The 17,075-nt window shown below is 37.6% G+C and overlaps 1 protein-coding gene across 1 annotated transcript; it reads right to left on the reverse strand.

Annotated features, from left to right (window-relative positions):
- Positions 1-2,353: 2,353 nt before the first annotated feature.
- On the reverse strand, positions 2,354-3,076 carry LOC145158002 (uncharacterized). The gene is made up of 2 exons (XM_079076969.1): positions 2,663-3,076; positions 2,354-2,605 (listed from the first exon to the last, which is right to left on the reverse strand). Exons 1-2 carry the CDS (start codon positions 3,074-3,076, stop codon positions 2,354-2,356), a joined length of 666 nt encoding a protein of 221 aa, XP_078933095.1.
- Between the last annotated feature and the right edge of the window lie 13,999 nt (positions 3,077-17,075).

The raw sequence follows: 17,075 nt of genomic DNA on the forward strand, positions 1-17,075 counted from the left end.
TATTTATACTCAAGACAGAAGCTTCTGGAACAAGTCAACGAAAAATGCGATCGCAGAAGGCAGAATTGCGATCGTAGAAAGTTAGGTTTTTTTTTCCAGATTTACCCTTAAATGATGTACGAGACTATTTTCCACATTTTTAGAACTTCGGGACAAAAATGCGATCGCAGAAGGGCTATATAGGATCGCAGTTTTTCGTATTTTCTCTGGGATTGCATTTAAATGAAGTACGATGCCATTTCTAAAGTTTATGGGGTTGCAGGATAAAAATGTGATCACAGAAAGGCAATATGCAATCGCAGATAGGGACTTTTCTTCTCAGATGACTTCTAGATGACTTATTTCGGCCCTAAAAAACTTCGTTGCATTTATGCGGTCGCAAAACTAACTTCTGGCTTGTTTTGGACGCGATTCTTCAGTTTAAGCACTTCATGTTATTCCTTATCTTCCTTCTTTAGTTCCAGCTCCATTCAAGCTCCAAATATGAATCCAACTGATCCCAAAGTACCGCTCCACTCGAACTATCTGAAAACGACACAGAAACGCTAGCAGTACGAGAATTCTGATAAAATACATGAACTTAACATTATTTAAACAAATGACATGCAAATGTACAAATTATGATGCTAAATGATAATATAAACTACCCAAAAAGATGCATAAAATGGCATCTATCAGACAATCACCCAGATAACTTCAAATTCCTTTTTAGTCTTTGGTAATTTTGTGATGAAATCCATGGTGATCTGTCTCCCATTTCCACAATGGGACCTCAAGGGGCTGCAATTTTCCATGAGGGTGCTGATGTTCAGCCTTGACCTTCTTGCACGTCAAGCAAATCTCCATGAACCAAGCTATATCTTTTTTCATACAAGGCCACTAGTAACTATGTCTCAGATCATGATACATCTTTGTTGCACCAATATGAATAGAAAATTTTGACTTGTGTGCCTCATCCATCAAAATATGTCGGGTTCCACTTGAATAAGGCACTAAAATCCTTCCATGCAGCATCAACAACCCCCATCTATCATAATCAAAAGTTGACACCTGAACCACCACCCGCTCGCTCTTCCGATTCTCTTCTTGATGGTCTCTGACAATGCAACCCTAATCATCTCCAAAACTGGGGTCACAACTGTCGTCCTCAAACATAAACCCTAAATTGGAGTACTAACAGCCGTGCGGCTCAGCGCACCGGCCACCATATTGGCCTTACCCGGTTGGTAAAAAATCTCACAGTCGTAGTCCTTCACTACGTCAAGCCATCTCCGTTGTCTCATATTAAAGTTGGGCCGATCCATCGTATATCTCAGATTCTTTTGGTCCATGTAAATGGTACACTGGACCTCATACAAGTAGTGGCTCAAAAACTTGAGGGATAAGTCCACCGCCCCCAAGTCTAAATCATGGGTAGGATGATTCGCCTCATGAGGCTTCAGCTGGCTCAACGCGTAAGCGATCATATGCTCCCTGCATCAGTACATCACCCAAGCCCATAATCGATGCGTCACAATAAACAACAAAATACTTAACTCCCTCGGGGAGGGTAAGTACCGGTGCCTCATAGATCTTTTGCCAAAGAGTCTCAAATGCTACCTGCTGCTCAGGCCCCCATCTAAATGTGACATCCATCCTCGTCAACATGGTGAGAGGAACTACCACCTTGGAGAAATCCTTGATAAATTTCTGATAATAACCTGCCAACCCAAGGAAAATCTGAATCTCGGATGGAGACTTTGGAACATCCCACCGCATAACCGCCTTGATTTTGGCCCGGTCAACCAAAATATCTCTTTGATTTACGAGGTGCCCCATGAACTAGACCTTGTGCAACCAGAACTCTCACATGGAAAACTTGGTGTACAATCTCTCCGTCCTAAGTACTCCAAGAATCTCATGGAGGTGCTCCTCATGCTGCTCCTTGTTCTTGGAATAGACCAAGATATCATCGATAAAAACAATCATAGATCTATCCAACATAGGCCTACACCCGATTCATGAGATCTATGAATTCTTCTGGTGCGTTGGTGAGCCCTAAAGGCATCACCACGAACTCATAGTGCCCATAGCGAGTCCGGAAATCTGTCTTCGAAATATCCTCCTCACGAACCCTCATCTGATGGTAGCCCGACCTCAAGTTAATCTTGGAAGACCAAGATGTCCCCTGCAACTGATCAAAATGATCATCAATCCTCAACAATGGGTAACGGTTCTTCACCGTCAACTTTTTCAAATCCCGGTAATCAATGCACATCCGGTGTGAACTATCCTTCTTCTTGACAAAAAGGATTGGTACACCCTATGACAAGCTACTCAACCGAATAAACTCCTTCCCCAACAATACCTGAAGCTAAGAGGATAACTCCTGCATCTCGGGTGGCGCAGGGTGATATGGCGCCTTCATAATCGGGGCAGCACCAGGAATCAGATCGATCATGAACTCAACCTGCTTCTCGGGAGGCACTCCATGCAAATCCTCAGGAAAAACATCAGGAAACTCCCTCACATTTGGGACATTGTAAACTAATTTCTTCCCTTCGACCCAAGTATCGCCACAAATGTGAGATACCCTATACATCCATGCTGCAGATATTGCCTCACCCTAGCAGCGGAACAAAAAGCGGATTAAACTCTAACCCTTACCATAGTTAGTCAATACTCCCCCACTTGGGTCACAAATCGTCACTAACCGTTTTTCATAGTCAATCAATGCTACGAAGTGGCTCAGCCAATCCATACCCGCAATCACGCAGACAACCCCCATCATAATGGGGATAAGATCAATTGGGAATCCAACACCGAAAATATCCAATACATAATCCTGATATATCTCAGAAGCCGAAACGATGCAATCATCAGCTATATCAACCCTCAAGGGTCGATCCAAGGCCTCACGAGCAGTACTGAAACCTCTATAAAAGGATGCTAACACAAAAGACCGACTCAACCCCGAGTCAAACAACACCAAATCGGGTAAAGAGTTCACAAGGAAAGTACCTAACAGAATCACAACATAAGCATATACATAAAATAACCGAACAAAATGTAAATAAACACATACCATCAACGTCATCTGGTGCTACTCTGGTCTCATCTGTTGTCAACTAGAAAGCTCGACCATAGGCCTTCAGGGTCTCAACCTTTCCCTGATGCTCATCAGTGATGTGTAGGGTCGCAGGAGCAGGAGTCTGAACTGGATTCAATAAAAGTAATAGACACTCGAACTTCACATGGCCTGCTTGGTTGCAGCTGAAACAAAATCACAAACCCTTCGGGCACTCCTTCGCAAGTGCCTCTCCTTGCCACATAAGTAGCATACCGTCCGCGACCGACAAGGACCCTCTTGACCCTTACCGCACTTGTTGTAAGTGCGACTCCTATGACCTCCTGCTCTCAAATCAGTGGGCTTTACCTGCTTAGCCGCGTGCTGCGATTGGACTGGTCTCCTATGTCACACCCTGCCCAGCCGTTGGCGGAAACACCAGGCAGTGTGACATAGGGATAATTGGATCTCGGCAACAGGTACAATCAAACGCAAAGCTATATTTTAAACATTTATTTATTATTTATTTTTGAAGGATTACATTGATTTAGGGACAGACACAAACTCCTAAAATAACTGTACTAAACTTCAACAACTTCCTTGCAAACTTCCTTCATACTTGGGGGACACTCTTCCACACTCATCTTCCTGAGAATACATGTATTTTGAAAGTCAACATAACGTTGGAGAGTGCACAAATTTTTATTTTTGAATTCATTTAAGAATACTTTTCTTTTGTAAAAATATTTCTTATTTGATTATGTGGCATCCCCAAATTTCACGGCCAGAAAAGACCGATTTGTTTATGCTTTATTTGAAAATCAGAGTATATTTTTAAATAAATATATTGTGGAATTTCTTCCCAGAAAAACATGATAAATATATTATCAAAGCATTTATGAAGAAATGTATTTTATTCATATTAAAACTTTGGGATGTCATCGTCAATACTGAAACATAAGCATAAACAGACCTTACATTTATTTACACTAGTGATCTACATCTCCTTTAATCTCTCAGTGTAAAGTAGCTTCGTAACGATACCTGTGATACAAATAAACTGAGTGGGTCGGGTTGGGAAACCTGGTGAGTACATAGGGTTTTTGACCCCCAATAATATAATTATTATGTTTAAACATCAAACCATCAACCCAATTACCCATCCCCATTATCTTATTTAATCTTAAGGATCTACCATAAGAATCATCTATCCTTCATTTATTCATTCCTAAGGGTTCTCCTAAGGAATAGACACGAAGTCCGTCGTTGCCTATGACACAGCTGCCAATGTTATCTATTAGGCATAGCTGCCAATATTATCATTTAGGCACAGCTGCCAAATTTTGACATTCTCTATTAGGCACAGCTGCCAATATCATCCTTTAGGCGCAACTGCCAGGATTATGTTGTATCTATTAGGCATAGCTGCCAATATTATCGATTAGGCGCAGCTGCCATGATATTTAGATTACAACTGGTGAACACGTAAATCAAAAACACCTACGGGTTATGGCGCAACTGCCAATATTCATCTATATCATCTTTCATCCCTCATTATTTATCTACCCATGTTCTACCCAACATATTCGTAGATATAAAACACATATACAGTTTAAATCATTTAAAACATGTATAAATCATTCATCCAACATAGATATCAGGAACACAAATAATATGCACACATAACATGTAATTTATATAAATACTTCATATCTATGTGTAAGATGAAAGTAATATGCACTCACATTAGTAGCGTGATATATAGAATCTAAACGGTCAGAGGCTCGCCATTGTCAGGATCAGGAAGGGAAACGGCCTTCGGAAACGAGAGAGAGGGAAAAGAATTGGTGTAAGGAGTGAAAGGGCTGAACTTGCTATTTATAGGGTGTTCTGGGGCCATTCACGTCGTGAACATGATAGGTTCACGTCGTAAACTTCCATGAGTCATCCCGTAGCCTTAACGCATGTTTTCTACCTCCGATTAGTGTCTGTTGACTCCTCACGTCGTGAGAAATAAGGCTCACGTCGTGAGTCCAGTCAAATTAGGGTTTCTGGCAGGGACATCTTCGGAAGGCCATAACTTTTGCATACGAGCTCCGTTTTTGACGTTCTTTATATCCACGCGTAGGTGGAGACGTACTCTACAACTTTCATTTAGAATCATAAGGGTTAAAAGTAATCTATAATAAACTCACTTTTTATGATTCCCGGTGTCGTGCCGGTTTTGTCGCGAAACTTCGACAGGTCATAACTTCTTCGTTATAACTCGGATTTCAGCGTTCTTTATATGTACGTTAACCTTGTGACATATACTAAAACTTAGTTAAGATTATTTATTCTAAATAATCCTCTATAAAAAATTCATTTTTGACGCTTATCGTCTCTAAATTGACTAGCCCAAATCTGCGGGTGTTACAATTATCTCCCCCTTAGGATGATTACGTCCCGGAATCATTAACAAAACAAAGCTTGTATAATGACTCCATGAATTATATTTTCATCCTAGGTAATAACCGTAACTTCTATGTTCCTTCGAATGAGTACCTAACTCTTGGATTTCTTGACTGTAGGCGGTGCTAAATCTTGCTCCCGCTCTCTATCTCGCGTTGGACTTTCAATCGTAACCTTTGAGTTACAAAATAAATCCTTATTGAAGACTCCTTGTTCTACTTAAAAGAATTAAGATAAGTTCTTTCCTTCATTTATCATAACAGACCGATGGGTCATGTTCTAATGACCTCTCATCGTATGATGCAACGCTTAGACTCAGGTCTCTTAGAGTCAAATTCTAGATTTGAAGATATCTTTCTTCATGTTCTAATGTGATATAATCACATTTTAGCATGTAGCATTTCTAGCTATAGGATTCTTAATTAAACAATGGTTGCGATACTTCTATTGATCGCTTCGATTAACTTTCACTTCAATCTTCTGGCTTAAGTTGGATGCTACATCGAACTTGGTTTTCTTAACCACGTAACATACTCGTCTTAGTCGGACTCGATTTGATATGATCACTAGGATCCGAATAACAATCATCTCTTTAGTCATTACCGAAACGATGGTAACGACAGACATGAACAAAACGGAATCAATTACTAGCTCCTTGGTAACCTTGTGACTTTCCCCGATCCAAGTGTGAGTCCTGTGCTTTTGGTAGTATATGCATCTACTACCTTTCACACCTACTCATACTCGTCCCAAGTATTGTCTTGCAGTCCCCAAGTCCTAAAATCACAAAACAATTTAACAAATACGAGTGTGTCCAAATAATCATAAAATTTTTTCCCTAGACTCTACTAGGACTTCTTCCATGCGCATCTTCAATCATCAATTCTGCTTCAACTCGGTTGGTATTGGAAATTCCAGACCATGAGATAACTTTATGGATTATACCAAAAATTCTTTCTTTCTGGCAATCGAAAGTGTACTTCTCCCGTACTAGACGTATTATTTATTAGACGCATTCTAAAGCCAAGATACCTCTCTTACGATATCTTCTGATAGGTATCATTCACTATCGTAAGCCTTATTATTTCCTCTATTTTATTAGTCTATCATGGTTCGCATCACTTCCTGAACTTCTGCCATTGTGATAGGTTCAGATGCAGGCGCAACGACTGATGCATGACCCATCACATTCTTTGGCTCAAGTTGTCGTCTTCCTCGGATACTTCCTAGTCTGTATTCACCATGACATTTTGTACACCCAAGCAAACATTCGGTGTACCGAGGTGAGAATTTAAGATAGGAAAGTTTTATTAACGATAGACGTATAAATCTCCCTATTACTCCGAAAAGTTACATGCTAGTTCTAATATCGTAATTAAACATTTAGAAATCTGAACACATAAAATTTCTAGATCCGGTCGGCAATAGACCATAGATCCGAACAAATAATAGCATATAAGGCATCTTTATAGCTATAACATAAAACATTTAGCACATAAAATATTTTAGGCATCTTTCCTAAAGTAAACTAGTGCTCGTGTCTAAAATATAGCAGCCACTCATCTCACAATAATCGCTTAACATTCTAAGCTAAAGTTGTAGGGTCGAAATATATTGTAAACAGTTGAAGTCTGTTTATTGTACTCTTCGTATGTATTGTTCACTTCGTATATTTTGTTATGTATTTGCTAAGGTGTCTTTTGTACGAAGCTTAACGTCTAAGCCTTAGTATTTTTTGTACTTCCTGTTTCCTATAAATAGGAGCTGAGCATTAAGTAGATAGTAAGAGTCTGAGAGTGATTGTATGAGTTCACCCTTTTTACTATCATTTTGTACTTGTGTTCATCAGAAGTAATAGAGCTGAAACCAGATTATATTTACTTCTCGTGTTCAAATTACATTTGTTTTACTCTGATTCATTTCATACTCGATTCATCACTTCATCAATTGGTATCAGAGCAGGAATCATAATCTGCGATCTGATTTTCATTCTGATTCAAAAGGTTTTTGAATCAAATTCTGATTCAAAACGTTTCCGCACCTTTTGAAGTGAAAAGTGTTCTAGATCTTCAGTTGTGATTTGATTCTGCAACTGATTTGTTGAATCGAGTGTTCTACCTGATTTTTCTGTTTAATTAAGCAGTTTGATTTCAAATTCTCTTTGACTCCTCAGAAAATTTTAATCCGTACATCAATGACGAACTTCAACTTAAACTCAATGACTTCATACTCTCATCTGCTAGGATCTTCAACTAAGATTCCTATGCTCATTCCGAAATACTATGATCAGTGGTCTGATTATATGCAAGACTACTTGAATGGAATCGATGAAGAGCTTTGGTCATGCATCTCAGGGAGTATTACTCTTCCGATAAATCTTCAACCAATTGGATCTTCATCTGCTGGTACTGCGAGTGTTGATGCTCAATCTGATCGAATGAGGAAACTTGAAAAACGATGCATAAGGGAGTTACGCGGTGCATTGCCTCCAGTTGTGTATAACTATGTCAGAAGTTGTACAACTGCAAAAGAAATCTGGAATAATCTCAAAGAAAAGTTTCAAGTAAGTGAGAAGACGAAAATTAATTCAGTTAAGCACTGTTTGATTGAATTAAAAGATTTCAAGCAAAAAGATGGTGAGTCAATTGAAGGTTACTATGATAGGCTGAATGAGTTGATCTATAAATGTCATCCTCATGGCATTACAAGGACAACAATGGAATTCAATTTGACATTCATCATGGGTCTACGAAAGGAATGGAGGAATATTACTTTAATGGTGAAAACACAACAGAGTTTCGACACATCATCAATGAATGATTTGTATAATCTGCTAAAAACTCACGAAGGCGAGGTAAATGAGATGGCTGAAGAATCGAAATTAAGTTTGGGTGGTCCATTGGCTTTAGTTTCGAAAGTTTCAGAAAAGGAACAGGTTGATGAAGAGAATTCTGATGAAGAGGGGTTTTTAATGAATTCGGATGATGAGTGTCACACCCCGAAACCAGAATGGCGGAATCGTTCCGGGGTGGAGGACGTCATGTTTAGCATCACAACCAATGAATAATAGGAAACATAGCAACACAACCAATACAGTGGATACATATATAGGTAAAATGTTTACATCAGTTTGAAAACTTGGTTTAGGTACATCAAAAGTATGTAAAAATATAAAAACAAGACTCTTATTGCTCCGGCTTCTCTAAATCCAAGGAGTACCTGTTTACTGATTTCCTGAGAATACAAGCAGTTTAAAAGAATATCAGCATAAAGCTGGTGAGTTCATAAGCATTTAGTTTTGGTGGAAGAGGTTCTTTGATTCTTTTGGAAAGTGTTCTTCAAGAAAATCCCATATTTTCTTATGAAAAGTAGTGTTGAAAGAGTATCTATTAGTAGAAGATAAATCATCAGTTTTAGAAATGCCAGTGTTATCCTGGGAAAATCCCATATTTTCCCTAAAAGCAAGTTATCCGTCCTAGAGGTAGAGATGTAAGTTTAGAAATCCCTGATTACTATGAGTGTATATATGAAGGTAGTTTTATTACTAAAAATAAAACAAATGAAGAGTAGAGTCCGTAAACCAAAGTTAGTTTATACTTATTTGCGAGTCGTATAACTATACTTGATATGACCGAGAGACCTTAATAACGTTCTTCAGGCGTTAAGCTAAATGACATTTGTTCACCCCAGGCGTGCCCGCCTAACTGTAGCTAGTAGTTCAGGTGTGGGATTGTCAATCCCGAATAGATCCATTCACAAATCTCACGCTCTCCCTCCAGGAGACTCTGGTTATACTAAAAGGATTTATCACTGTACACCTAAGAGTACAGTATTGAAGTAGAGCCTCACAATTCTGTATAATCTAGTTTACTAGCGAGAAACAGTATAAAACAATAATTATCCTTGAATAACAGTACTTTATACTCCTGAGAAAATATATAACTTAAACTAATTATGCCATAGTTTACATATATATTCATTCATGAAATCTGGTTTGGTAGAAACTGCCTAGAGGGTTATCCCAAACTATACCCATTATAGTTTATTAGAAGTGTTTTGGAAATGCTTTGTAAAACCTTTCTGAAAGCCGTGAAATTAGATTTCCAAAATAACAGTTTCCCATATGCTCAACGTATTACAAAAGGGATAAAGTATACGAGTATGTCATTGAACGTGGAAATCGTTGAATTGTATTAATAAGTTTACAACTTCATAAAATAGTTTGAGTTTGGCAAGAATTCCCCCCCCCCCTGAAAACATTAAAAACACGGAAAATGTAGGGGTATGAACTCACTGTGGTTGTGCGAAAACGTCCACTAAAAACGAAGATCCTCGGGTTGTTGTGCGTGACACTTAACGGAATCCTAATATCAATAAATACGTATATGTATCTAAATTAGTGATTTCGTTAGATAAAGTGTTAGAAAAACACTTGCTTTCGATTAAGGAATGTTACCGGAACCTGCTTGAATCGAGAAAACGGGCTTTCACCACTTAGGAAGAGTTTGCGGCCGTGAAGAATTTACGGCCGTGAACTGGGTTTACGGTCTTTGAAGATGGGCCGTAAACGGGTTTACGGTGTTTAAAGATGGACCGTAAACTCAAGAACAAGGGTGCTGATTTCGAAGAGAAATATGTTCCAGATGCCTCGAAATAACTCTAAACGGTGTTTCTCGATGTTTTCTCGGAGATTGAACGCCTTCTAGGTGTTTACGGTCAAGAGTTTTAGAGGGAGAAAGAGAGAGTTTCCGGTCAAAGGTGTTCAAATGAGGGTGGGGGTCTCATATTTATAGGGGTTTTGTGGTCGGTGGGTGGGGTCCACCCGACGCTGGCCGCAAATGAGTTTACGGCCGTAAAACTGTCAGGCCATGAACATGATGTTTTTCGTGGATAATTCGAGTTTCGCGCGGTTTTGGTTCCGACTTGCATATATAAGTTTTATTATATAATACCAGATGATTTTCTAAATCAAAGGTTCGACGGAAGATTAATAAAATTCAAATTTTATTAACGGAAATTGTATAATGGAAACGGAAAACGTTTCGGGTTGTCACAATGAGGCAGTAGCTTTTTACTCAAACAACAGAGTTAAAAAGCTTTTCAAGAAACCGTTTAATCCGAAGATGAAGCAGAGTGAGGGAAAAGGAAGTTTCGTGAACAAGTCTGCAGGAGAAGAGAAGAAGAAGTTTGAAAAGAATGTTGATAAGGTGACTGAGGTCAAGAATGAGAAGAAAACTGAAAGGAGATTCGGGTGTTGACTGTCATTATTGCAATGGAGCAAATCATCTAGCAAATGATTGCATGCTTCGTAAGAAGGAGGAGAAAAAGAATAGGATAAAGGACGAAGTGTATTATGTGGAGAGATTGGAAGAGGTGCGTTCGAAGGCGAAAAATTTATCATTGGTGGCTTGAGGTGAACAGGAGGAAGAGGGCACATATCAGATCTGGTCTTCCGGATCCGATGATGAAGAGATGCGTAATCCTACCCATGGTGCCATGTTCGCGAAGCTGGAGGAAGATTCTGACGAAGAGGTGACTGGTCATTGCTTCATGACCAAAAGTGTTGATAAATCTCCAATGACTACCAAGGTACGTACTATTCTTCAGTCTTTCAATATTCCTTTAAGTGCATATGATTCTGAATTAATTACTTTTGATGATACTGTTGCTTATTTCGATGCTTTGGTTATCTCCGCTAGCAATGAGGCTAAGAAATCAACTTCTCAGTTGATAGAAGTACAGAAGCAGTTAGATGGCAAGAAAATAAGAATTGAGAGTTTAGAATTGCAAATTATAAACATCATGTGTGATAGGGATTCTTTAAGCAGTGATGTTAAAATGTTATTAGCTCAAAGAAATATATACTGCAATTCTGCAAAGCGTTTGTATGCAAAATTGGCTGCTTTACATCATTCGTCTGATATTAGCAAAGAACAACATAGGAAGTTATTGCCTTTTCTTGCTTTCGAAAGAGAGAAAATTGATAGCGTTTCTTATGATTGTGAGAAAACCATAGCAGAATTCGATAAAGTGCCTGATAATCGATTTGCTTATGGTATTGTTAAGATAGATGAATATATGAATGCTGATGAACTTGTTGAAATTGTGAATGATACCTTAACCAAGAATGAACAAATCAAAATTTTGAAAAGAGCTGAGAATTCGAAACTTGACTCTCAATCCAATTTCGCTGATGTCGATGATAATTCTGATAGTTTCAGCGAAATTAGTGAAATTGAGGAAGAGGAAAGTGTCGATTGTTCACAGTTGTCTGTCATTAATGTCACATCTAAGTCTAAAGGAAGATAAAATGTAATGATTCATTGGTTAAGAATGACACTGACAAACCCTCAACTTCGAAAGTTTGTGATTTTGACAATGTGAGTGTCAGAGATAGTCAAACAGATAGTAGTGATAATGAGGATGAAGCCCAAGTTTCGAATGAATCTAACCCTGGCAAACCTGTTTCAAACGAAGCAACCATTCCACGTGTTGTTGTTGATCAAGTGTTTGGGGACACTGACAATTTCGACAAAGTTTTGTCTGATAAAGGAGCACATTATTTTGAAACAAATCAAGTGGTGTATCCAAATTTCAAGTGTACAGATGATGCTGTTTTTCCTAATCAGGTGTTTGTCACTACTGGAAATGTTGAAAACATTAAACCAAAATTCAATAAAATGGTCGAAAATGACAACAAGAAAACAACAGACGAAGGATTCTTTTCAAATCAAAGCACTGTCGAAAATAATCTAACAAAGAATTCGTATGTTTTTCAAAGACAAAAACCTCAACGAAAATGGGTTGAAAAACAAAAAGCTGAGAAAGAAGTTTCAAAACCAGTTGTTGTGGAAAATGAAAGTGTTGTCAAATTAAATTCAAAAGAATTTAAAGAACAAATAGAAAAGTTTTCAAAAGAAAATGAAATTTCAAAAAGACAAGCACGAAAGAAAATTTTCTGGAAAACTGTTGAGTCTTGAAAGAAACAAAACGGTTTGACATTGAAAACGTCTGAAAACATAAAGACTAAATCTGTTGAGAACAAGTCTTCAAATTCAGCATCTTATTCAGACTAAAAGAAAAATCCCGCTCAATCAAACAACACAAAATCTGAATTTTATCCAAAAACAAATTCTTCGAAAGTTAAAAATACAAAGTTTTCCACAAATGTCAAAAATACATCAAAGAAATTTCAAAATCAATCCTCAACACAACGACTTTCTTCTAATCAACAACAAAGATTTTCTCAAAAACGAAAGTTTCACAATCGATTTTCTCAAAATGCAAGTGATGGAAACAATGTTGGAAGTCGATATGCTACGACATTTCGTCCTAAATCAAATGTTGATTTCGTTCCACAAAAACCGAATTTTCCAAATCCGTCTGGGAAACAGAATTCGAAAGTGTCATACACAAAGGGTTCGTCAAGTGTGAACAATATCGATCATTGGCTTGAAGGACAAGGGAAGATGTTTCAATCTCGTCAGTATTCCCAACAACAGATTCACGAAGCATATGAGCAATATTTGAATGATTCTTCAAATGGAAGTTCTTCTTCCAAAGATTCAAATATTCCTGTGAAAATATGGAAACCAGTTTCGAAAGATAAACCAGTTGCAAACCAAACTGAGAACAAAAAGGCGAATGTCAGTGACAAATCTAAACCTTCGAAAACTTATATTTCTGCTCCTTTACCCAATGATGTTGACTTAATTGATACTTTCAAATCAAAAGTTTGTAATTGGGTATTTGGTTCTTCTTTTCACTCGGTTTTCAAAGCTAATAACCAAGGACCAAAACAGCCTTGGGTACCTAAATTCTTTACTTAATTGCAGATATTATGTGACGAGCAATATGATGAGAAATGGTACATTGATAGTGGTTGCTCTCGTCACATGACTGCAAGAAAGGAGAATTTAAGAGATTATCGAAGTTTGGAAAATGCTGGAGTTGTGAAGTTCGGGAACAATCACAAGTGTCAGGTGAAAGGATATGGCAAAGTCACAAATGGAAAATTCACTGTCAATCGTGTTGCTTATATCGAAGGTCTTCAATATAACTTGATAAGTGTTTCACAACTTGTTGTGGACACTGGCAATCAAGTGGTGTTTAACGAAGCAGGTAGCATCATTTCGAATGTTGAAACTAACGAAGTTTTGCTCAAGTCCAAACGACATGGTGACATGTTTACTCTTGATATCAAACCAATCATCGACAAACCCTCAGTGTGCTTAATTTCGAAAGCTTCCTCTGACGTCAGCTGGCTATGGCATCGACGTTTATCACATTTAAACTTTCGAAATTTAAATAAATTGGTCGTTGATGATTTTGTTCGAGGTTTACCTGTACTAAAGTTTGATAATGATACTTTGTGTGCAGCTTGTGAACAAGGAAAACAGCATCGCAAAGGACATCCAATTGTCATAGATTCGAAAATTGTTGAACCGCTGGAACTTCTTCACATTGACCTTTGTGGATCATCAACTGTTGAAACCCTCAACAAGAAACGGTACATTTTGGTTATAGTTGATGATTTTTCAAGATTCACTTGGGTGTATTTTCTCAGGTTAAAATCTAAAGTCGCTCAAACAATGATCGAATTTATCAATAAAATTGAGATGAGTCTAAAGAAGAACGTTCGAAAAATCAAAAGTGATAATGGTTATGATTTTAAGAACAATGTCCTGACGAAAAAAGGAATTTCGCATAATTTCTCTTCGCCCTATACACCTCAGCAAAATGGTGTGGTTGAAAGGAGGAATAGGTTACTTTGCGAAGCAGCAAGAACTATGTTGACATATGCGAATCTTCCTCAATATCTTAGGGCAGAAGCAGTTTCGACAGCATGTTTCACTCAGAATCGATCTTTTATTCATCGTCGATTTAATATCACTCCGTATGAAATCATCAATAACCAAAAACCTAATGTCAAATTCTTTCATGTTTTTAGTTGCAGGTGTTTTATCATGAATCTCAAAGATAATCTTTCAAAATTTCAAGCTAAGGTTGATGAAGGAATATTTTTGGGATATTCGACAAATTCGGTTGCATACATAGTGTTAAATAAACGAACTCGTAAAGTAGAGGAAACGTTTAATCTGACTTTTGATGATTACTTCGTGAAACAAGTTGCAAAACAATTTGAACAAAAACCAATTCTTAATGAATCGAATGTTCAGTCTGAAAGTTCTAATTCATCGGATTTTGATTATGATTTAATTTTTGGTGTTCCAGACAGGGCAGCTGATGCTGAAGTAAATGCTGCTGATAATCACACTCCTGGATCTTCGAAACATACTGATGATTCGACAATAACAACCGATACAACTACTGATGGCGAAAGTATGCTAGATGCTCAAGTGGAGGGGGAGCACTTGAATATTCCTTCAAATGTTGAGGGGGAGCATCCTTTCAAGGGGGAGAAGAGCAGTTTGAATGATGTTGTCGAGGGGGAGCATCAGAATGACAATTACAATTATTGTACGAAGATGCACCTTTGGACTTTGATCGAGCATATCCACCGTTAGAGAAATGGACAAGGAATCATCCGAAAGATCAAGTCATTGGGAATCCACAAGATGGAGTTTTGACAAGAGCTCAAATTCGTGCAAAGAATGAGGTATTAAATACTCATCAAGAATTTTGCATGTTTAATGTTTTCATCTCGAAAATTAAACCAAAGACAGTGAAGGTTGCAATGGAACATTCAGATTGGGTTGTTGCAATGCAATCCGAACTAGCTGAATTCGATAGAAACAATGTTTGGAGATTAATTCCTAAACCTGAAAATGTTTTGATTGTCGGGTTAAAATGGATTTACAAAAACAAAACCGACAAGGATGGAAATATTGTACGAAATAAAGCACGCTTAGTCGTAAAAGGATATTCGCAACAAGAAGGTATCATCGATTATGAAGAAACCTTTGCCCCTGTCGCAAGACTCGAGGCTGTTCGAATATTTTTGGCTTATGCAACTCACAAAGATTTCGATGTTTATCAAATGGATGTGAAATGTGTTTTTCTCAATGGTGAACTCGAAGAAACAGTTTACGTTGAACAACCTCCACGTTTCGTAAATGAAATGCATCCTGATCATGTGTACATTTTAGATAAAGCTGTATATAGGTTAAAACAAGCACCAAGAGCATGGTATGCAACTCTTACCAGTTTGTTAAAACAGTCGAAATTTAAACAAGGATCAGTTGACCCCACAGTATTTCGAAAGAAAGTTGGGAATCATCTAATGCTTGTTCAAATATATGTCGATGATATTATTTTTGGCTCTACTGACCCTGCTTTGTCTAGTGAATTCGAAAACTTGATGAAAAGCCAATTCGAAATGAGAATGATGAGTAAAATCAATAATTTTCTTGGGTTAAACATTTATCAAAGCAAAGAAGGCATTTTCATCATCAGGAAAAATATACAAGGAATTTGCTCGAAAAATTTGGAATGACAAATAGCACGAAGTTTTGGAACAAGGCTATCACCTTCGTTAGAAACGCCTGCGGTTGATCTTACCTTATACATGAGTATGATAGGTTCATTGCTTTATCTTACTGCAAGTAGACCTGATATCATGTTTTCTGTATGTAATTGTGCTAGGTATCAAGCAAATCCACGAGAACCACACTTAACTGTTGTGAAAAATATCTTTCGTTATCTCAAGGAAACAATTTCGTTAGGATTATGGTATCCTTCGAAATCAGGATTTTTTATTCAGGCGTTTTCAGATACAGATCTAGGAGGATGTACTTTGGATCGAAAAAGCACAAGTGGTGGATGTCAATTTCTGGATGGAAAGTTGGTTAGTTGGCAGTCGAAGAAACAAACGTGTGTTTCGATTTCTACTGCTGAAGCTGAATATGTTGCAGCCGCTGCTTGTACTTCACAAATTATTTGGATCCAGAGTCAGTTGCGAGATTATGCCATTAATATGAAAAAGATTCCACTGTACTGTGATTCACAAAGTGCTATACGCATTTGTCATAATCCAATACAACATTCGAAAACAAAACATATTGCTCTTCGTTATCATTTTATCAAAGATCATGTGGAAGATGACAACATTGAAGTCCATTTTGTAAAAACAACTGATCAGCTTGCTGATATTTTTACAAAAGCTTTGGATGAAAAATCATTTGTTCGAATTTGACAGATTTGGGAATGATTGAAGGAAGTTCAGTTCCATGAATGATTTCGAATGTACAACAAAGAAGTGTTATACAAATGTGTCGATTCAGAGGCAATGATGTTTCATTCAGAGGCTGACAGTATTAACCATTCAGAGGTTACTGTTCACGGTCAACGCTTCGACACGCTTCAAATTCGACACATTGCGGATTTTGGTTTTGGGGTACAAATTTTCGTTAGTTTGTTATATGTTCGTTAGTTTTTCAAATTTTCGTTAGTTTGTCAAATTTTCGTTAGTTTTTCAAATTTTCGTTAGTTTTCAAATTTTCATTAGTTTAACAAATTTTCGTTAGTTTTTCAAATTTTCGTTAGTTTGTAAATTTTTTAGTTAGTCAGTCCCAACTTTTTCGTTAGTTAGTAAAATAGCTTTATTTTCGAAAAATCA

This window comes from Lactuca virosa, chromosome 2 (assembly GCF_052849685.1).
Source record: "Lactuca virosa cultivar CGN04683 chromosome 2, Lactuca_virosa_CGN04683_v6, whole genome shotgun sequence".
NCBI classification, from domain to species: domain Eukaryota; kingdom Viridiplantae; phylum Streptophyta; class Magnoliopsida; order Asterales; family Asteraceae; genus Lactuca; species Lactuca virosa.

Bases quoted from the DNA above. Each gene is read 5' to 3' on its own strand.
- LOC145158002 (XM_079076969.1), bottom strand. From the start codon at position 3,076: ATGACGTTGATGGTATGTGTTTATTTACATTTTGTTCGGTTATTTTAT. The intron at 2,606-2,662 runs GTATTGACTAAC...TTCCGCTGCTAG, and splicing joins TTTGTGACCCAAGTGGGGGA to GGTGAGGCAATATCTGCAGC.